The sequence below is a fragment of the Artibeus jamaicensis genome, unplaced genomic scaffold, assembly GCF_021234435.1.
Source record: "Artibeus jamaicensis isolate MK-2021 breed Jamaican fruit bat unplaced genomic scaffold, CSHL_Jam_final contig_387, whole genome shotgun sequence".
In the NCBI taxonomy this organism is placed as follows: Eukaryota; Metazoa; Chordata; class Mammalia; order Chiroptera; family Phyllostomidae; genus Artibeus; species Artibeus jamaicensis.
This window is the reverse complement of record NW_026521812.1, coordinates 2,153,992-2,177,840: the sequence shown is the minus strand read 5'-3', so window position 1 is coordinate 2,177,840 and position 23,849 is coordinate 2,153,992. Positions and strand designations below refer to the sequence as shown.

At 39.4% G+C, this 23,849-nt stretch overlaps 1 protein-coding gene across 3 annotated transcripts in view; it reads left to right on the top strand.

The window, feature by feature from the left end:
* PDE7B (phosphodiesterase 7B) overlaps nucleotides 1–23,849 on the top strand; it is a 309,572-nt gene that overhangs the window by 185,482 nt on the left and 100,241 nt on the right. The window contains exon 1 of one of the 3 annotated variants that reach the window (XM_053664890.1): nucleotides 21,055–21,179. The exons of the other annotated variants lie outside the window; for them this stretch is intronic. Within the exon in view, the coding sequence (XP_053520865.1) occupies nucleotides 21,176–21,179 (4 nt within the window). The 5' untranslated portion in view covers nucleotides 21,055–21,175. Of the gene's footprint in view, nucleotides 1–21,054; nucleotides 21,180–23,849 lie in introns of those variants that run through there. 3 annotated transcript variants of the gene reach the window in all.

Here is a 23,849-nt window from a genome sequence, read left to right as displayed (position 1 = left end):
GAGGATAAAATCTTTAAACAATATCTACTTATTTCCAAAAAGATTTGTAAGCTTAAAAAGTTACAATAAAATGTAAATATTCAAAGACAAAACTATACCCCACTTCTAGCCCTCTCACTGGGGAGTCTTCTCCTTAATTCCTTATCAAGTTTAAAAGATGGGCTCTGGAGCCAGACTGCTTTGCCTCTTTACTAAATGATTTGGACCTCAGCTTTCTCACCTGCAAAATGAAAATAACATTAGAAATTGTGTCATGATGCTGTTGTGAGGACCAAATCAGATAATCCATATAAAGAACCTAACATACTGCCGGTATGTAGTAAGCACTCTCTAGAGCATTTATTATCCCACCTCTTTTTAATTTTTAAAAGCTGCCCAGAAATATTGTTGCCTTTTTAGCTTATCCTTGAACAGCAGGAAATACTCAATTCACATTCACTCTTCCAAGGTCTGCTGCTCTGAATCATAAATAAAGCAAGAAGAAAAGTCATAAATAGGATTTTGGCTTAATAATATTGATTATATTTGCAATTCCGGTGGTACAATTTTGAAAGTATCCTTTCATCAAACTTTCATTCATTATCCATCAGTGTGAGCAGCAAGAGCCTAGTAGCTCTAATCATACAATTGGCAAAATGTTCTGAATGATTTGGGAGGATAAGGAGTTTAAGTTTGGGTTGGGTCAAAGTTCATGTGAAAGTATGTTGCGTTTGTAAGTAGTTGGTTGTCAACTAAAACCTTAATAAGCTAAACCTAAAATAAGCTAAAATATAACACCCTTGTGTTCTCATTTTTGAGTAGTCAATCATTTATGGTATGGATGGTCAATTAATGTGAAAAGCCTATGTAATTACAAAGTAATTACCTAGATACTAGATTTGAATCTAGTCTCTAGATTACCATTTTGTTGGGGCAATATCTGCTTCAGACCTTAATGCAAAAAGCCAAATCACATGTTGCCATTAGAATTCCAGCCACAGCTTTTTAGGAATCGAGACTGATCACTCTTGACAAGCAGTAGAACTTTCCAAAGTACCACAGAGAGAGAAACTTTTCAGAGAACCAGGGGTTTTGTAAGGAGATCAACATAATAGTTTATTTCTTAATGAAACTGGCAGGGGTCGATGTCTCCTAGTTTTGTTTGGGGAAAACCATTAGATTTCCTTGTGAGTTTTCAGAGTCTAGATTATCTTCAATTGTAGACAAAGGACACCCTGAGAATATATAACATCTGCTCATGCCAAAATCTCCAAAGAAATCCTGAAACAAAGACTGTCTATTCCACCCCTTAGCTCCATCACTCTTCCGAGGTCCATCTCCTGGGAACTCACCAGAAAGGTAGAAATAATGATTAAAAGGAATTAAGAAAAAGAATATCTGGTTAATTGATTTTACAGGAGTAGGACTAGTAAAAATTATCTATCCTACTTTGCAGTGTACTGGTCATTAACAGCCCTAGCACATGGTATTCTAATGTTTTAGGCAATGGTAGATTCAGGAAGCTTGCATACCTCGATTCATATCAACTCCAGTGTTGATTGGTATCCTCTTGTGCTATTAAACATGGATTTGGGAAAGATGAAAGGGAGGGCCAAGGGATGGTAGATTTTCATAGGTGGTGTTTTACAGAATTCAGGGGAAATCAACTATACCATGTTTATTTATTTGCATTAGTAGACTACAGAAATTCCAATGAGGACATTGATGTAAAAAGGAAAAAAAGTAATTTATATAAGAAATAGCCTAATATAATGTAAGACTTTTAGGTTCTGCTATGAAAATATCAGAAATAGGATTTGGAAGTCAGCAACCTAGAAAACACATAATCCACTTTTCAGATGCATGAATTATGAATGAGCCACTCTGAGCAGGTGTTCATCTTGAGCAGTGCTGACACATGAAGTTGACCTGTGCTTTGGGCCAAGGGTGGTCTAGTAGCAACTTTCCAGAGCAAGGATAAGTGGCTAATTTCTTAGGCTGAGACAAGTGGAAGAATAATGCAGACTCCATCCCTGGCTCTGATCTCTCAATAGCCCCTCATTGCAATTATACAAAATTAATCAAACTCCTGGACATAGAACCAAAAGACATATTCCAACTTGCTATGCAGATGCAAACTTTCCTCTCCCTGCACCAGCCAAAGTGTGAGCCACAGAAATCTGAGCTATGGTGGAGCCATGCCAGGAGGGCACAGTCACTTGAAACAGAGCCCACGTTTGATTTAAGCTCAGAATGACAACTTTGGCAAGGGTGGGTGGTGGCTTTCCTGCATTTGAGCAGGAAAAGCCTAGATGCTGGACATAAATTTCAACGTTTTAATTATGCAGACTTCAAGAACATAGTGGCTATTTGAATCCTATCCGAAAGTTCACTTGATTAATCTCCCCAAACTCATGCCATTCAGGTTTCATAATTATTTCACATTTAAGTCTTTAGTTCTCACTTCCTCACAGTTGAAATAAACTGCTTCCATAAGTAAAAGGCTAACAATCCTACTTTTTAATTAAGAAGATAGTGATGATGATTTTAGAAACAGTGAACATCACTCTACAAAAAATACTTGCCATAAATTGATCATTCCCCTTTCCACCAGAACTCAGACCTCCACCAAGCTTAGAGAGGGATACTAATTACACCCCCTTTTCTTTTGAGATTTACAACCCAGTTTAGAATCAAGAAATCAAGCATGAAACATTAAGAAAAAATTCAAGCCCTTGTGTTCTGATGTAGAATATTAGTTTGAAAAATTAGGATACATCAGAATCAAAATGAGTAATTATTTTAAATATAGTTGACAAAAGTGAGTATCTGATTTATCCTTCCTTCTTCCTTAGCTAAACATCATTTTGCAGAGCTTTTCTTTCTGAATGAGTATTATTTCTGCATATGGCTCATAATCCCAGACCTTCACCCTGTCCCTGACTTTGAAGAAGAAGGGGGCCAATTTTTTTTCTTCCATTCGATTTATGTCATTTTTTCTCTCCTAATGTTTTCTTCTCCAGCTCTGTTTTCTCTGCCCTCTTTTCTTAGCTACTTACTTTAAGAAAACTTACTATGTCAAAATTCACTTTTGTAAATAGCCGATAGTATAGATATTGGGTTTGCCAAAGAAGCATACAAACAAGAGCCTAAAATCATTTTATTAACAGAATAAAAATGTAATAAATTAGAGAAAAGGTATAAATTACAGGAAAATCTAAGTTTTAATCATAGAAATAAGTTTATTATAAGGAGCTTTCATGTTCATATTCCCTCCTTAATCTTCACAACTGTCCAGTGAGATAGACAAACATTGAATTATGACTCCACTTCACAGATGGGAAACCAAGGCTTGGGTTGCATAAAAGACTTGTCCCAGATAACATAGCTAATAAACAATTAAATGGGAAGAAGGCTTTGAATTTGGAAATAACTTAAAAAACAACCACTGAGCCCTGGCTGATGTAGCTCAGTGGATTGAGCAGGGGCCTGTGAAACAAAGGGTTGCTGGTTCCATTCCCAGTCAGGGCACATGCCTGGGTTGCAGGCCAGGTCCGCAGTAGGGGACACATGAGAGGCAACCACGCATTGATGTTTCTCTCCCACTCTTTCTTCGTCCCTTCCCCTCTCTCTAGAAATAAATAAATAAACTATTTTTAAAAATCCATTGACAAATGAATATACAAGTACACATGTACATACATACACATGAAAATATTCAGCCTATAAAAGCCTGCCTTTCACAACAACAGGAATGAAACTGGAGGACATTATGCTAAACAAAACAAGCATGACACAAAAAGAGAAGTACTGCATGATCTCACATGTGTGGAATTCAAAATAGGCAAGTCCATAAAAGTGGAGAGTAGGGTGGTGATTGCCAGGAGGTAAGGGGTGATGGAAACGGATTGATGTTGGTCAGGGTACAGAGTTTCAGTTCTGGAGATCTGGTGCACAGTTTGGCAATGATAGTTAAAGATACTGGAGAGTGTACTTGTAATTTGCTAAGTGGATAGATAGTAAATCTCCCCAACACACACATACACACACACACACACACACACACACACACACACACACAATGATAACTGTGTAGAAGTAATGAATGTGTTCATTAATTTGATTGTGGTAATCACTTTACAGTATGTACAGATATCAAAACATCATGTACACATTAAATATATACAATTTTTCTATGTCAATAAAATCTTAATAAAGATTTTAAAATAATGATAATAATAAACATGAAGGCCTTGCACAATACCTGCTGCTGAGAATGTGCTCAGCAAACTCCAGGTGTTAGCACTATGTGATGGCTGAGATCGTAATCCTGCCTTCTGACTTCAGGTCTAGGTTTCTTATCCATTCATGCACAGCCTTTGATGCACTGTAGTTCTTTATTTAAAAAATTTCTTTGCATTGTTTTGGTTGCTTTTTAGGGCAAAACCCTGCAGGAGGATTATCATACCCTTTCCCAGAGCATTGGGCTGTTCCTGGTGGCTGCTGTGTGGTCACTGCGCAATAACGATTTCCTAAATGCATGAATGGAAGTGAAAGAGACAAATGCTTGAAGTTGACTGCCACCCTCTGTTTTCTTTTACTCAAATTCAGTTATTAGCTGGTAGCACAACAAACAGCTTTATTTCCCAATGAATCAATACTGGTGTTTAAAGCATTCTTTACAGAGGGAACTAATAAAAGATTTTAAGAAGTTCTGCCCCAATTCAAGGATAGTTGTTTGGGGTAGAGGTACCTGAGAACTAGTCTAGGATCAGGAATTTTGGGGCGATTAACTTAACCATCAAAGACTCATCTTTCTCTCTCCCTCCCCCATATAAGAAAAAAGGGCTGCATTACTTGACAAATCTAAAAGTCAAAGAGATGTAAAAATTGGAACAACAGGATCTCTCAATGCTTTCGGTTACTTAACACTACCCCACACAAGTCATATAAGAGGTGTTCAAATGTCAACCACCTATAGGGTAAAATGTACCAAACCCATTCCTCAAGTATTATATGAGTATCTAATCCCATGCTGGACATTGCATCAGGCCCAGGGGGGTACAAAGATAACTAAGACTAAGATGCTGCAGAGCGGTGATTGAAAATGCAAGTAACACGCCCAGCTCTGAACCCTGGTCTGCTGCTTTTCTGCATTTGTGATTCTCAGTAAACTAACCTCTCACGCCTCAGTCTTCTCATTTGTAAGTTATCACAGTTCTAATACATTGTCAGACTACAAATGCAGGACACTTAGAATTACTGTTTCAGCCCTTAAAAAACTCATAGTCTGGTGACAAGACAAAAATGGAGACAATAAAATACTGTGTGGTGCTTGGTAGGACAGAGCAGGGCCAGGGTCTGGAGAGCGTGGTGGAGTGGAAGCCTAAACTCATCTGCGGGTGAATAGTGGGTATGGACCGAACCGCGTTCTGATGCTTCACATGCAGTTCCTCGTCATCCTCACGGGGGAAACCCTCTTATCCTATTTTGTGTGTAGGAAAATTAGGGTACTTAAAGGTTAGGATAGTTGTCTAGGACCACACAGATACTGGAACAGAATTTGAACTCACATTTGGGGAGCTCCAGAACCCACACTGTTAACTAATATAACCCACAGCCTCTTTCCATGGAGGTTTTTCAGAAGATCAGAGAGTTGCCAAGTAAACAAAATGGAAGAAGAACATTTCAGGCCTGAGACCAGAAGCTCTGGGGTCCGAAAGTTTCCCTTGCCTCCTACCACCACATCTTCTTCACTTCTAATGCCCAGATAGTCTGTGGCCCAACCTACAAGTCCAAATCCTTCTCTAGAGGAGATCTGCAGTCCTTCCCAAGGCACCATATTAAATGAACTGAATTACTCTGAGATTGTCCTAGGAATGCACTGGAGTATATTAGTTGATTCTAGGCCATCGTGAATTCTTGTGGGACAGGTAGGATGGTGGGGGCGAGAAGTGAGGAGAGCAGAAACCAACCACAGCAACCCGAGTTTGGATTAGATTTTCTCTTACCGCTCTAGATTATCAAGACCTTAGTATAAATTTACACCCTTAAAACTGAGGCAAATTGAGAGACAATACATAATAGTGAAAAGAACCTATAATCAAATATTTCTTATGACCTTGGGCAGGTTTGCAGTAAAATGAGACTAATATGAATTATACTGCCTGTAATAGCAAGGTTCTGTATGGGACAATGTACATGAAAATGAATTTCCAGTAGAAATAGGGAAATAATGCAAGCAAGGACTTGCAAATTTGCAGCCAGTGGCCTGGAAGAGCTAGCAGAGGTTGAGTTAACAGCATACGATTAACCTAGGTATGTGGAGAATCTGGCTCAGTAGCTGATAAATCTCACAGATACCACTTTAAAAACATCATTGGATATTTTGAGATTAAAAACAAACCAGAAATCCCTCACAAAATCAAAGGCACTATATATACCAATTAATACCCTCCCCATCCATATCCTCCTGCCTGCTTCTCCCACCACGCTGGGGAATCAGGGCATCCGTATTGCATACCTAGCCTGCTGCAGTTGTCCCCTGAGTCCCCTGCTTCCACCACGACCTAGAGACAGAGCCATCCCAAACACAAGTTACTCTTTCCAAGGCATAGCCCTGCTTACATCATTCTTCTCAAAATCTTCCAGCGTCTCTCCACTAATCTGGCGTCCGAGGCGAACCGTGAGCTGGCCGCACTCCTTCCTTTCCATTTCTCTGCCTGGGTGCCAACAGAACATGGCAGCCCATGTTTCACTTACTCACTGTTACTTCCAGCCTCTGGACATTTACACTCATCTCACCTGGACATTCATGCCTGGCCTCCAACCCTCTAGTTGCCAAATTCCCTTATCCCTCAATAAACACACCAGCCACCACCCTTACCTAGCCTTGCCTAATATCTCAGTAATGCATACCCCCAACTGTACCCTACAGCATCTTTTTCATCTTCTAACTTGTGCTCTAGTTATTATTATATGTCTCATATCTCCCGGGATACATAATAAATTTCCCATTTTCCCATGGCAGGGTAGATATTCATTAAAGTTCACTTGATTAATAATGTTGAATGAAGAATATAATTTTTAATACAATGTGTGGAGTAGCATCCAGTTTAGGATTCTATTAACATGTGATAAAGCTATCAAAATATTCCCAACATCTTAATTGTACATCTTTCACTCTGGCATTCATTTTTGTGTGAAACAGAAGACTATTAGTAGCTAAAATTTTTCTGAGAGTACAGCTGTATTAACATTGCAGCTGTAAAGAAAAAGCACAAACAGGTCAAACAAATGTTTGAAAAGAAGAAAAACAAACCAAATTGCTCAAAATTATTTTCTGTCTGTGCATGAGGAGCCAAAAATCACCAAACAGCAGGCAAATAAAAACTTCAACTTTCTATCTCGTTAATGTAAAAGCTCTTCACCTGATTCCCTGTTGGAGGCAAGCTCATTGAGTACCAGGCTGGGGACAAGGGATTCAAAAGAAAGAAGCAACCACAGACCACCTGTTCCTTTGAACGTGGGGCCTTAATGGAGACCATTCTTCTCTTGTAGCTCTGGGGTCTTCAAGTCAAGTTCTATTTTATTCTTTTGCCTGGTCTGACCCTTCTGTCAGCTACCTCGTATAGTTATTCCCACCTTCACATCTGGAACCTTCACCAACAACTTTATAACGGAGGTGGAATGACCAGCTCCATTCATTTCCCTTTCTTCTTAAAGGGAGTCAGCCTCGTGGCCCCTAGAGCATTGTTTTTATTGTCTGGAGTCTATCCTGATGCCTCCGATGGGTTAGGCCCCTAGTGCATGCTCCCATCACCTCTTTCGTCCTCTGTCATGACACTTGTGATTATCTGTTTCATTTCCACCTTTTTCCCAAACACTGTAAGCCCCTTAGGAGCAGAAACAGTATATTTCACTGCTTTATGCCTGGCACATATCAATAGATATGTTGTGAATAAACAGATAAACAAATGCAAGAAATAGAATCCAGAGATTTGTAGGCTTAGAAGCGTGGCACGTGTTGTGCGCACCCTGTAGCCCAAGTACCACAGAGCACATGTGTGCCTAAAGCCAGTGGAGGAGACACCTACTTGGACTTACCTGGGCATAGAGGCCCTTGACAGCACCTACCTGAGAATGCTGTTAAAACCTGGATTTGGAGGGCTTTCTCACTTTATGTTGGAGATGTTATATAATCACGGTAATAACCATCTCCTGCCCTGGTTGGTGTGGCTCAGTGGATTGAGCACCAAACCAAAGGTTTGCCGGTTCAATTCCCAGTAGGGGCATGTGCCTGGGTTGCAGGCCACATCCCCAATGTGGGGCACATGAGAGGCAACCACACACTGATGTTTCTCTCCCTCTCTCTCTCCCTCCCTCCCCTTCTTTCTAAAAATAAATAAATAAAATCTTTAAAAAATAAACATTTCTTCTATACAATTATTCACAAATAAGCTTATCGAATTAAACATTTGCTTCACAAAATTACCTTTGAGGCTAAGTCATCTTTTTACTCTTGTGTGAGAAGTCATGCTAATGCTTATGAGTGTCGTGCTAATTTATAAAGAGATTTGGGGCTTCACTTGACAATTCCTTAAGCCCATTGCTTCTATTGTAGTTAATGGTACTCAAGTGGTCTTCAGCAAGCACCTAACTTAATCCCATGGTGCCAGCAATCTCTGAGATTGCTCCTTTAACTCCAGCTAAGGAGGCCTTGCAGGGTTTTGTTCAGGTTCTTCCCACCCCTCCTACATATCCTGTGGCCATAGGTGCTGCCTTCCAAAAGGACCAGACCAAACCCAAACGGCAAACAAGGAAGGCGGGTGCACAATTGTATAGTCAAAAATGTTATGAAATAATAAAATTCAGTATATCTGATTAGGAAAGGTTGTTATGAGATGTTTTATCTAAATATTGTGTTCCAGATTTTTAGAAATGTCTGATTAGACATAAATTTCAGAAAGATCAGTTTTCTAGCATAGCAGCTGTCATTGAACAGTTCATTCAGATTTTAAGCACTAAGTTATACTTTTTATCAGTTCTCAGTAACAGTATTTTCCCCAGTGATTATCAGGGTTCTAACTAGTAGTTTACAACGAGATCATCAATTTCAGCACCACCATAGGACTACTCAAAGCTTCTCACATTCCAATGGTTCCCATAAACTTTTTTGTTTGTTTGTGGTTTTGTTTTGTTTTGTTTACATTTTATCCAGGCATGTCCACATGTGGATCATTTTCAGTCAATCCTAGGTGCAATCCAGAAGGCAGTACCTGCAAGGCAATGCAGTCAGTCGTCACTGGCCCCATTGCACCACTGTGGCCGCGAGGCAGGGAAACTGGGCTCACCCAGGAAGACGCAGTGAGCCCTGAGAGCCAGGGTGCACCCCAGATATCTGGTGGGCCATTTGGGTTTGGTATGGTGCTTCCAGAAGGCAACAGTATGGTCAGAGCATGGTGGGATGATTCAGAACTAAATGCTGAACAGAAATGAAACCTCATTTCTGCTCATTTACAAAGCCATCATTTTTCTTATTAGAGCATCCATAAATTAAGAGAAATGCAAAACCCTTAGAGAATGTGACTTTCTGGACAAATTAATGGCATAGGCATGGCCTGGGTAACAGGAAAATAGCTGTTCAGCTCTGTCATTGTGCAGATGCAAACCAGTTATGAGAACAGATGTCTAAAGTAAAAGGGAGAGCTTTTTTTAAAGGGTCAGATATGCAGTATATTCAGTTTCATAAAGTACCGTGATATATATAATTTTAAAAAGAACCAAGTGTTAGACAATGTCACTTAGCAACTAAACAGAAGAGAGGGAGAAATAGAGCACAACTCTGCAGACAGAGAAATATGGATTCTAGTTGCATCTTTGTCAATGACTCTTTGAGTATTTCTCTGGACAACCACTTCTTATCTCTGTGGGAATTCCTTCATACGGTGGAAATGCATAATTGGGCTTTCTTCCTCATTCATATAAACATTCTAGATAAGGTAAAATATGCATATAAAAAATTTCAGCTTCAAATTTCTTCTCAGTAACTAAATAATCTACTCAGACTAAATAATCCCAATTTTAAGTGCAACTGCCTTCGGTTTATTTCCCTTTCTCAACTCAACCATCTACATGTTTCCTACTGCCAGCTTCCCCCACCACCCGCACTAGGCCGCATGCTCTGTGAAGGACCTCACACCCAAAGCTCGGCATGAATATTTTTGATCCAAGTGAATGAGTGGAAAGGAAACAGTATTTAAATTCCAAAAACTAAACTATATAGGACATTCTAATTGAGACTTGAATAGCAAGAGACAAGAACTATGCACAAATCATAACTAGAGTTAAGGTGTTTTACTTTTCTGTTTGGCTTTGTTTGGTTTTCCATTTCAACTACTGTAGATGTGACTTTGACCAGTATTTCATGTTGATATAGATGTGGCTTCACATCTAAGCAAGGAAGGTGTTTTTCAAGTTGCTGGAAGTGAGCCGCCCAGCATTTCCCACACATCAGGCCCTGTTTTTCCAACACCTTGTGGATCACTAATTGGAATTTGCAGAACTACCGCCAAATTACAAGCATTCCTCTGAAATGAGTGTGCTGCACTTCCCTTTCAGTCAATGAAAAGAGCAGGTCGGGAAGAGGAAAACCAGCAAACAATGATCTTCCAATTAATTTAGAAGGAACTGAATTTCTGGTTCTTGATTTTTTTTCAGGAGAAGACAAAGTGGAAATGCGATCTAAAAGGAGAATTTGTGCTTCTATGTTTTAATCCTAAACACAGTTCAATGGCTAGCTGCCCACATCGCACTGATCTGCATAGCAAAGGAAAAGCAATTTAAAATTACTTGAAAATGTCCTCTCTATGAAACTTCAAAGGCAGAGGAGCTGGAAGCAGTAGGTGGGCAGGGACGAATCACGAGAGAGGAAATGCTGCCTGCGTGCAGCGAGTCGATCTCTAAACCACTTGAAAGACTGCGTGTGACTGCATTCGTGTGTATAAACACGAACGTGTGAGGTCACGTTGGATCGTCCTGGCGAAGGAGTTAGAAAATAATCAGCAGGGGAACATGTCCTCAGGCAGAAAGTCATGAGTTATGTCCCTCAAACTTAGGCTTTGAATTAGTACAGTTTCAAATTGTCTTAGAAATGCAAGACTGGTAGTTTGAAAAGCGTTTGATTATATAAATATGCAGAGTTTTGAAGGCATTCAAGAATGCAATTAGTAATAGACTATTTGAAATGTTTCAAATTACTGTCTAGCCAATTAAAATAAACTGGGTCTTTTCAATGAATCATTTTCAGCATTTTTGAAAATTTAGTTCTATGATATATAATTATAAAATATGAAAAAATTATCTTAAATTATTTTTGCTTTTTTGTTTTTGTTACTTTGTTAAAGTCACAATATCTCCATCAGAAGTAACTCAGAGGTGACTTGACTTGTGAAAATATCACAAAACTAAATGTTAAAAAATTATATTCAGAATCATATGCTCAAAGATTCAGTTCAACAGGGAGCCTATGTCTTTATCTGTCTCTCTCTCTCTCTCTACTCTGTTGCCATACAGGAAAAAGTGTTATTCAAACAGCAAATCTGAGCTAAAGTGGTCACCAAAAAAATCCCAAATTTTAAAGAATATTAAACTGATAGATATCAAAAATTTTAAATCCTCCACTGTTCAACTCTTTCTCAGCACACTTATTAAGTTGCAGACAATTGAGCTAGCAGCTGAATATACTGCACTGTATTTTAAAGAATCAAAGCACTAAAAAAAAAGTAGAAGCAATATTTAAAACCAGTTTTAAGAAATTGCTACTCAAACTCAAAAATTAGTTGATAATATATTTTGATGTAATTTCAAGAAAAGTTTAATTGGAAGTGAAATGAGTCTTTAAATTTCAATTTAGCAGGAGAAAAAGCCTATCATATTTCAATACCTTTGGATTAGTATCAGTAGATTAAGGCAAATTTTTATAACTTCACAATGGTACCCAAGTAGAATATTCATTAAGCTCAATGAATACCTCCTCAATTTGCCTTAAGGCTTATATTTTTCACAATTTATATGACGATGTGGCTCTCAAAACATTAATATTGGCATACTCGGGCCTCATAAATGACAATATTATTCAAAGAAAATAATCTGTGTACTCTAATCTAGTTTTTTATTTTAAAAAGTCAGTAATTGATTCAGATAATATCATTTTAAACAGTCATTTATGCCATAATTCATTTAATTTAAAAAACACTACTTCTATATAGTTTAAAATGTAAAAAGAAAACATTCACTCTCATCAGTTAGAATGGCACTCCTTGGCTATTTTTTTCTAATTTGCAACACATTGACTTTTTATTATCAACAATCTAAAGTACTCTAATAGACTGATTTTTCCTACATGATCATATTACTTAAATACCTACAATTCAAATCAAAAAGCTAAAGTCAGTAGGAAAGTTATTTGAGCTTACATAGGAATCAAACCCAAACTCTTGCCCAAAATGAACAATTGAAATTCCTGTTGAGGTTTGAAAAAGTCTCCACAACCCCCTCAAACATGCTGCTTTTCATGAAGCTCAGCACTTCGCAGCTGAGCCAGAATGAGGAGTGCTGAGATCCCTGTGGTCAGCTGTTTCCCAAGTATTTCAAACCCACGCCTGGACCAAGAAGCTCCAGGAATCTCATCAGAAGCCTTGACCCCAGGAGGTTTCTAGTTAGATTTCCAAACCAGAGAGGTTTGGAAAAGATCACACTGAACCTTCGACCCACTCAGGACTTGCCCATCGGTATTCCGGTTTTAGGCATTCACCTAAGAGTACTGACTCCTTTCACTATGGCTCCATAGTTAATGTGCCATTTGCACTGTAAGAAACTTGGCTGGAGACAGTCAATATGGTTCAATTTAACAACCTAATAAATATATTGAAAATAACCAATGAAAACAAAATTACAGAGACTGTCTTGTAACTGAGCTGCCACGGTCTCTGCAGCCAGCCTTCACCTCAGCATTGCTCAGAGTCTGGAATCACTAAAGCATCAGAGAGGTTGGACACGAGGAAAAGCAAAATATATAAAAGTTGAACGTCAAAATACTGGGAATTTTATTTTCCGAGTGCTAAAGAAGAGAAGAAAGAGATAGTTCATCCCACCATAATTACAGAAACACCAAGAAATAATACTTCTCCAGGCCTCAATTTCTTCATCTAAAAATTGGTGTTCAGAGGACATCCTTTAATACCTTAAGAATTGAATGAGATGAGCCTATGACAGCACCTTATAAGGTGCACAGTACAATTGAAACTATATAGATGTTAGCTTCTTTCTCTGGTTTCCATTGGTATTTTTCATTAATTTAGCCATTGAACAAATATTTATTGAACAGCTATTATGTGACAAGCATTTTAATTAGTAGTGAATTTACCTTGGTAAATTTTACAAATAGAGGTCCTGCCCTCATAGAGGCTACAATCTAATGGGAAAAATAGAAAATAAGAAAGCAAGGAAGGAAGGAGGGTGGGAGAAAGTCAGGGAGGGTTATACACATACAGAAACTCGTCAGTGCTAAGAAGGAACCCAACAAATTTCAATGACAGGAAGGAGTGGGAGAGAAGGCACCTGATTAGAGAGATGCTTCAATTTTGTTTCTTCATTTTTCTATTGATCTTAGGAAAGACAAAATATCTTCTGATAACTGTATTTTACCTTACTCAGTTTCATCATAAATTTCACGGTGCCATGTGACCCTTTGAAAGGACCATGACCCTCGTGAGACAGCATTTCAGACCAAGACTGTACCACTGAAGACTGCTCTGAACACTGACAGTCTGGCTCACTCTTACCTTGTCACTGTATTTCCTTTTCTGGGAAAGGTCACAGGAGAGGTTCTGACAGGGTGATGCTGTTGATATTTAGAATCCTGACTCTCTTGATCCTTTTTAATTGAGCTGTACACCAGCATGTATGATGGAAACTGGCCTGGTTGCCATGGTGGATAATGTCTTGACAACAGACAGGGGTCAGGTGTCCATTTTGGATCTTTCAGGCTTGTCAGCAGCTCTTGAAAAAGCTGGTCATGTGGTTTTTATTGGCTCCCCTGCACTTCTGGTAGGAACAGCTAAGAGCCACTCAGCGCGCCCTTCTCTTTTTGGAGAAGCCCCAGCGCGCCGTGTTGCTTGTGGCCGGTCTGCTCGGAGAACACGGTTGGTCTTTGCGTCGTTTGGCCCACTCTGCTGGTTCAAGTGTGTTGATGGAATATCTGAGGTGGCAATGTCAACAGGGGTGGCTGCACTTAAATCTGCCTTCTATTTCACAGTCCAGGTCACGGTTGCCCCATTTCTGTACCACAGTATCCCACAACCAGGGCCGCGACCGAGGCCCTACCTCTGAGTGACATGAAGGCGAGTCCTCTGTGTGCCAGGCACTGAGCTATGTTTGGGGCAACAGGTATTAAAGACTCCCTCCTTTTTGTGTAGACTATAGGATGGGTTAAAGGGAAATGTTTCTTTTCTGAGTCACGAAATTCAGAGCAATTGTATTAATTTGCTAGGGCTGCCATAACAAAGTACCACAGACTGGGTGGCTTAAGCCACAGGAGTTTATTTTCTCACAGTTCTGGAGGCTGAAAGTCCAAGATCAAGGTGTTGGCAGAGTTTTTTTTTCCCCTGAGGCTCTCTCCTTGGCATACGGATAACCATCTTTTCCCTGTGGCTTCTCATGGTCTTTCTTCTGTGCCTATCTGTGTCCGAATTTTCTCTTCTTATTAGGACACCAATCATGTTGGATAAGAGCCCACACTAATGTCCCCACTTTAACTTAATTACCTTCTTAAAGACCCTGTCTCCAAACACAGTCATACACTTAGTGAGGGTTAGGACTTTAACATACGAATGTAGGGTTAGGTGGGATATAATTTAGCCTATGGAGCACCTTGATAGTCACATATAGTATAAATCTAGAACCATACCACCAAAGTATATCAGAAAATAAGTGGCCATGGAGATGATAATTTGTATGTTCGAGAATCTCAATGTACTTTATAAAACTTGTTATGAAGGTAAAATGAAAATTTAAAAAATGAAATTTCACCAAAGTCCCATATCTGAATCAAATGAAAAATTTTATTCCCACAGCTACATTTTGGAACCAAATCAAATTCCTTGTTGGAGAATCCATTCCCACCCTGTTCCTATGACAAAAAAAAAAATGGGAGAACTAGATTTTTCTCCTTTACATGAGAGCATTCAGTTGTTAACTTGGACAAAGGAAAAGTTCTGAAACAACTTCACAAGATCAAAGACTGGTCAATAGTTTTGTTAATGAATAAAATGTTTTCAAACCACAGTCTTACTCTGTGTCTTTAACTCTTTCTCTCCTGAGTATTTCTCTTTATCCATAACAGTATATTCTAAACTCTTTTAAACCTGGATTTTTCAAAACTCTAAAGGAGAGAAGGAATCAGAAAAGTATCTTTGTGCTCTCAGACAGTTGTATTTTCATATAAATTACTACTAATGCACTAAGATTACAAAGAGTCAGAAAGCTTTAAGAGAATAGATATAAACAAAGAGAGAAAGAGAAAAGGAAGAAATAGAGGGTTCAACCCAGGAGAAAAGGGTAGAGGATGTTTAGGAGGACTGTGACCAACAGCTACAGAGAGGAGGTCTCCAAGCAGACTAGACAAGAGAAGAACAATCTGACACCAGTTGTGCTGAACAATATTAGTGTGTTTTACCATTATTTTGGACTAAAAGAATACTAGGCAAACTTTTAAAAATGGTATACAATAAAGAAAACATAAAGACGATACCCAAGGTGGCTCAGCTGTGAAATAGCAAAACTACAATAGTGGATACTATTGACACCAAACTGGAATGGTAGGGAATGGAGAGTGTGGCCGTGAGGAGAGAGACAAAAGAAGGATGTTTAAGAGTGCTAATTCAAGTGTTTAAGAGATGGCCTACCCATCTCTAGATGTCTAAAACTGAAAATTAGGTTACAGCAATACACATGTATTATTTAAAATATGGAGGAAAATACTATAATAAAAAATATCAAACTCTTGAAAATAACTACCAGTGGGGTGTGGGGGCTAGGGTGGTGCTTTGGGATACTGTAGGCTTCATAGTATTAGGTGACTTTTTTAACTTACACGCCACTACTTATACAAATGTTAAAATTAATTTAGAATGTTAGGTTAAGGAGCCCACATGAAATGGGTATCTCAATGTGTATTTTTAAATGAAAAAGTATTTGAATGAATATTAATCTTAAAGGCTTTTCAGAAAATCTTTCAAAAAGCAGAGTTTTGTAAGTGTAAATATGATTATTGTGCTGTGTAATATTCCTACAATTATGCTTGTGAAACCTGTTTCATGGATCCTGGATTTTTTTTATTTTTCAAACGTCTGGCATACTTTCTTTTGTTGTCTGTTGAAAAGCTGAGCTACTTGATAATGCACACAAATGTGTTTGGAGGTCTAGTCTGTTTTCCATGATTATCTGAAATCCTATGGAGTCATCCATTGCTAATTCAAACCTGGCCAGACTTCCTGATTCTAATCTCATTCCAGGGTGAACTGAGGTTAGCCATTGGATAGAATGTTCAGTTCAGTTGAATGTGAACCAACTGCCAAGCTCCATGTGAGCTGAGTGCTCCAGGGTGCCAGGTGATAAATCGAGGAAAGAGAGATCACATGAGAAGGATGTTTTTGCACAGGCACATGGTCCTCTTCTGCAAGAATATTGAGCAGAGTTGTAAGTCAGGTACAAAGAGTATGGCTTTGCACTTTAAAAGGAAGCCTTCAAAAGACTAATTCACCTGGGGGGGGGGGCGGGGGGGGCGAGAAACCTGTGCCAGTGAGAGCTGAATGTAAGCTACTCATCTTTGGATAGGTGTTTGATGAATAACTATATTCTTGGAGTGACTTTCCAACAGTTAGCTAAGCATTCATCCTTCACAACACAGCTGACTTGAGAAAAATGGATGAGTGCCCATCTCACCATTGTAATGATCAGACATCGCCCCTTTCCCACCTTCTCCTGCAAGATCCATTCTAGTCCATGCCCAGTTGAGTCCCTGAAAAACTTCAATGTTATAATAACTGTGAATATCTGAGCACCCTAGGTCCAGCTGAGTGATGCTACCACAAGGGTATTTCAGAATGCCAAGGCTGATAAAACACTTTAAATATCCTGAAAAAAAAGAAGAAGAAGAAGTGCTGGTATCTAAAGAAGACAAAGGAAAGAGAATTTCTTTGAATTCTTTTGTTAGCAAAAGACACACTCAACTTCCTGTACAGTTCCCAAAGATTCTTCTTTTGAGCAGTGTAGACTGCATCATAAGAGGTAGCTAAATTTATTTTTAAAAACTACATAAACACTTTCGCCCTGGAAGGTGTGGCTCAGGGGAATGAGCACCAGTCTGCGAATGAAAGGTCACTGGTTTGATTCCCAGTCAGAGCACCTGCCTGTGCTACTGGCCAGGTCCCCAGCTGGAGGCATGTGAGAGGCAGCAGATCGACATTTCTCCCCTCCCTTTCTCTGTCCCTTACCCCCCTCTCTAAAACTAACTAAATAAATAACATCTTTTTAAAAATAAAAATGAAAAGTACATATACACTTTAAGTAATATTGAAAGATGCCCACTGCACACGCTCATAAAACAGCCTTATCATTTTTTTAAAAATCTATATATGTTTATTGCAAATTGTAAAAAAACAGTAAAGTACAAAGTCAAAAGTAGCCCAAATCCTATCGTCCAGGGAAAACTTATTTTGTTAGTCCCTCTCCAGATGCCTCTGTATGGATACACACGCAATGCTGTGCACGTGGGATGTGCCCTTCACAGTGTTGTCCACCATGGAGGCCTGTGTGCTCTTAATGAGTAGGTAAACTTTCATCAGGCACGGCAGTACTCTGGCTTCGTGCTCCAGTTTTAAAGCCATTACTATGTGTGTTCAGTATGTTTGTGTTATACACTAAGATCCGATCTTACAACCGTGCTGTCCAATACAATAGTCACTAACCATGTGTGACCATTGAAATTTAAATTAATGAAAATTGAAAAAAATTCAAAATTAATTCCTGAGTTTCACCAAGCACATTTTGGGACTCAGTAACCTCATGTGGCTGGTGGCTACACTACTGGACAGGACAGAGTAGTTTCATCACTGCAGGGAGTTCTGCTGGCCTTTCTGTGTGGGAAGAACATCTTCTTCCCACACAGACCACTTAAGGGCTGGGGTTTTATTTACACACCTGAATTTTCCAAACATTCTGGCTTTTGACTCTTGCCAGCATAATTTAGGGTTAAATCCCAACTTTAGAAGCCAGAAGTCACAACTCAGAGACAAGCCATGCGAATAAAGGCAAAGAGAAAGACTTTTCCACTATTTCCCATGATTTCTCAAAGATCATGGCTCCCAGCTGTTCTGGTGACACTCTTCACAACACTCTGTTCCACTGAGACATCGTGGCTCTTGGTCACTTAGAACGAGTGTGAGATTTGGAGGGTAGGTGCTCCCTAGTAGATTGGGTTCCATCCTACTCAGTGTGGGAAAAATCACTCCAAATATCAGACTAAAAATAAAACAAGGACAATTAATGAGCAGTAGGGTCTGGGAACTGGATTCAAACCAAACACCCACCTGCAGTTTCTCTAGATCATATGCTATAATGATGAGAAAAGGAATGGGAAAAAATGTGTTCAATATCATGTTCTCAAGCTGAGCAAATAGCCCCTCCCCCTTTTCTGGTCCTTGTGTCTCTAGAGAACATAACACAAAATTAAATTCCAGGCTTGTTCCAATAAGTCGAGATCAACTTTCTAGTTTTCAGAATTTATGCTCAGTCTGAATAAACACCTAAAGTTCCCTGCTCTCCAGTCTCACACAGAACACCTCCCCCACCACCCTCTTAAATCTCTGGAGCCTGAAAGTTTGGCAGTCAAAACAAACATTCTCACAGAAGATTTCTTATCTTTCCGCTTTCCACTTATATTTTAATGTCTTAAAAATGGCCTTCAGGGTTTCCTTTCAACATGTCTTCCCCCAGTCCTAGCAGGAGTATGGAAATAGGAGAAGAAAATAACAGCATGAAAAGAAATTCCCAATTTCCACAAGCTCCCAAAGTCGGGCAGTTTGGCGTCTGTGGGAAGCCTTGTAGCCATTTTGATACGAACTGTCTTATCTATGCTTATGAGTGATTTTTTTCCAGTGGATACCCATATGGTATGAAGTTCTTTCTCAATCCTAAGGAACAGCCTTTGGAAGGGCTATTGTCTTTACTTATTAATTTATTCATTCCTTTGCTTAGTAAACATTTATTGAGGCACTTCTACGTACTAGGGAAAGAGCCAAGTGTTATTTTTACAAACATTAATAGCAAATGGCTCCTGTCCTTAAGAAGCTCTTTAGAGAAAGAGAAGCAAGGTGTGATGAATGCTGGGAGGAAGAGCTACACAGAGCAGAGGTACCCACTGCAAAATGCTTGAGAGAGATGTGGTCTGAGAAAGCTTCCCCAGGGGGTGATACTGGAACTGAATCTTAAATGAGAGCTACAGATCAGCCACACAGGAAGGTGGGCAGGAATATTCCAGAATAAGGGAAGGGGAGAATGGCACAGTGTCTGCAGAAGGGTAAGTCAGTTGGTGAGGTTGGTACAGTAAATCAGGCAGGCAATAAAGCCTGGAGGATTACTCAGGCTCAGAAGATGAGAGGCCCTCTCATTCCAAGGTGATATAAAGCCACTGAAGGATTTTAAACATGGCAATGACAAGAGAGGTTCATAATTTCAGAGAGATTAATGTGGCATATTGGCAGAGGATGGGCTAAAGGGGGCCATACATGAACATAGAGAGATGCCAGATAGATGGGGACTACAGTGCCTCAAATGATAAATTACTAATTAATCTAAGGGAGCACTGAAGATCTAGAAAGTACTCCATGAGATGAATTCAGTAAATATTAGGAAGTAATACTTTGAGGCTCTAATAACCACTTGGGTAAGTGGGAGGGCACCAGAATAGTTTAAAAGACAATTGAGTAAATCAAAATAAACTAGCCTTTTAAGACTCGTCTTCAGAAAGGGGTGGTTATTATCAAAACATCTATCCTGACCTCTGAAATACGAAATATATGAAACAATCCTAAGATAGGAAAAGAAAGAAGAGCCCTTTGGGCTGGTTTATGGCCCTCACAGCTGATTCGCATTACCCTAGAAAACCTTGCCTCTCAGATTAGTGTTTTATTTTCTAGATTTCAATGACTCTCTAGAAAACAAACAAGCAAAAAAATCTAAAACTTCATTTGCTATGTGGAATATTTTGAATTTTGACATCAACCTAATAAGACCATTCTCGTCATTTAGTCAACAGTGTTTACTGAGATTTATTCTGTGCTGAGTATTGCAAGTACAAGAAGAGATAAACCCTCTATTCAGATTGCACTTTATACCATATTATTTGCATTTATGTATTTATTATTATTTGCTTATATCTAGTTATTATCTTCATGAATTAGAGCAGTGGTCCTCAAACTACTTTGTGAATAAGCATCATGTGGAGAGTTTGTTAAGCTAGTTTCCTGGGCCTTCGTCCCAGAGATAGTGATTCTGTGAGTCAGTTAGGGTAGGATCCATGAATTTACATTCCCAGCAATACTACAGTTGCTGCTAATATTTCTGGTCTGAGAGCCAGACTCTGAGAACTACTAGTTCACAGCTTTGCGTGAAAGTAACGTTGATCTGTGAAGCAATTGTAAGGTTCTTTCCTGTGGTCCTAAAGCATCCACAACATGGAATTGACGTCAATGGGAATTACGCAGGCAACAAAGGTGTCACACTGAGGCCTTAAGTGTTTGTGACCAAGCCTCGCTGCCTAGCTCTCGCCTCCTGTTTTCCAGCTGCATTTCCCATTGGGCATTGCTGTTGCTATTGGTCTGTGTGTTGCTGCAGTTACAGCTCTTGATGAGGTCAAACAGTCCCAGAGGGAAAGACTTGAGAAATGGGAGCAAACTTTCTTTTGTCTGAACTTCCTTTATGCTATCTGAACTGAAAAGTCAAAGATGAATAAGCCGATCGCCCCATCACCTTGAGAAGGTGGAGAGATTTGCCAAATGTTACCAGGCACCAGAAAAGCTTGTGATGGTCAGCTCAGGGCCAGTCATGCAGTTAACCTGGACCACCAAAAAGATAAATGGGTAAGAACCTCTCTCTCATGGGTAATTTAATGGTGTGCTAGTCACTTCAGCTATAAATTTGTTTTCCCGTGAACAATTATAAATTGTGGGTACTTTCTAGGTGAAGTTAGGTCCCTTTTGTTTATTTATAATATAATATTCAGAAGTTGTTTCTGTCTTTGCCTTCAGGTGTACATTTTTTTTAATATTTTATTTATTTATCTTTAGAGGGGAAGGGAAGGAGAGAGGGAGAGAAACATCAATGTATCGTTGCCTTTTGTGCATCCCCTGCTGGAAACTGGCCTGCAGGGAACTGGCCTGCAACCTGGTATGTGCCCTGACTGGGAATCAAACCACGATTATCTGGTTCGCAGGCCCGCGCTCAATCCACTGAGCTACACCAGCCAGGGCCCAGGTGTACATTTTTAGTCTCACATTCAGGAAAATCAAGCAGGAAACTGTTGAGAAATTCAGGTGTTGAGTGAAGAGAGAAACAGGAGTGAAAAGAAGGGATAAATTTAAAGAACAGTATAAAGCAAATGGTAAAAGGCTTGGCTTCTTCCACAGGGAGGAGAACAGGTAGCTGCAAAACTCCTGGGTTTGTAGCTCTTTTGACCAGTAGAAGAATGGCATCGATGACATAAATACAGTTAGAAAAAATGTTGAGTTTTGTTTTGCACATCTGGGTGATCATAGGGCAGCAAAGCGAGGATTTTGAAATAGTTGGAAGTCCATGACTGGAGTCCAGATGGAGAAGAGTGGCTTGGGGGATGGCACTGGACACCCCTCCTTAGAATCGAAAACTGAAGCGCCGTCCATGAGGAGCTCACTGAGAGAGGGTCTGTGAAGGGACAGTCAGAAGTTTGAGGACTGAACCTAATAGTCCTTCCAGAAGAATTCCAAACAAGTTCTTCTTGGACTTCATACTTTTGTGTATTTTCATTTAATGTTTTGGTTAGAAGGTAAATAGTAGCACTGGAACACAGTATAGGGTCACCATTAAAGACATACCCATGTGCCTGAGGGTATGCACACATCCATATGCCCACTGTATAGAAAACTTGACTTAATTTGCATGGCATGAAAGTTGAACTTGGGGCATTTTTAGTTCTCTCAGAAAGGCATAAGAAAATAGCCTGAAATGGCAAGCTAACTACTATTAAAAAGTCTGTGACTTTTCTCCCTTTTTTCCATATCATCCATGCCATGTGATACTGGCATGGGACACTTTCCAGCCACATTTGAAAAGCCTCCCCTGAAGTTGCAAACCCAATGGTTTGGAAGAGAGATTTCAAATAACTCAAAATATACAGTGTAAACAAACTGGCCTTTTAGTATGAAGTGTACTAAATTAAAGAAACCAGATGCTTTGGTTGGCTTGGAACAGCTGGATTATGATTGGCTCTCCTTCACTAACCATTTTCTTTGGAGCCTCCTCACCTCCTTCTCCTTTCTTCCTCCTTCCCCTTTTCCTCTCTCTCACTCTCTGCTCCCCCCTCCCTCCTGCTCTATCTGACTTTTATTTTCAGACAGCCATAAGCTCATCAGATGCGGGAGACATAGCTCCCAAATATCAAATGGTTTCTGAAAATAGAGTCATTAATTTAAATTGTTTGCCTGTACTCACAAAAATGTGCTTACTGGAAACCTGGTGTGAAAGTCTGAATCACACCTTCAATCACAGTTCTTCATGTGAAGGACTTTTCTATGTAATAAATTTATTTGACTTAAAAACTAAATATTAAAGTATTCCTCTTTCAAAACTACTAACTGGGAAGTTTTATAGGATATTAGGAAATCACTTACGTCTATACATGTCCAAGTTGTTTATTCATATAAAATCACAAAGCCTCACAACCATCTGCAGAAGAGGTCCGAACCCCAATATCTAAATTCTTTAAAAGTTAGATGAAACCTCAGTGAAATGGAGTGGTTTTCTCTGACACAGAAGCATTTACTGGCTAAATCTATGCTATCTCAAATCAATTGATACTGTGAGAAATGATTTAGTTAATATGGATTGAAATCTACTTTCACCTGAAGTATTTAGACAATTGTGCCACCAATGTATTTCACCTTAAACTCTAGGGATAGGCTGTCAAGAAAGAATGGAAAGAAGGAAAGGGGAAAAAAAGAACAGGGAAGAGAAATTTCACACAGGCTGAACACATGAGATCAATACCTTATCGATTAATAGACCATGTATTTGCGGGCAATTTCATATTTCTACTGGCATTAAGATAAATGCCAGTAACTCTGACAGAAAGGTTATGACTTAGTTAATAAATATTTTGTAATTATAAGGTGTGCTATAGGTATTAGGTGTAGAAAGTAATTGCCAGACACCTCCTCACAAGTGTGAAATAATATTGTATTTCAACCGTACAAGGGAAACTCTTTGTAGGCTGGGCCATCTAAAATACACAAGTACTTATGCTCTCTTTTTAGGGAGAAATTTTTGTGCTTTAATAAATAAATCACAGCGTAGCAGTGGCACTGCTTCCAAATAAGCGTGGGGGGAGGGGTAACTTTTTTTTCACTTCACAAAGATGGGGAAAAAACTCCGCACATTCTCCACGACTTCTTTTTTTCTACAAAACACCCGTCACCACCACCCTTTCTCCTCACCCACCTCCCTCTCCTGGGTCTCAGCTCCGGGCCCTGGCTGGCCCTAGGCTCCATCCCGGCGCT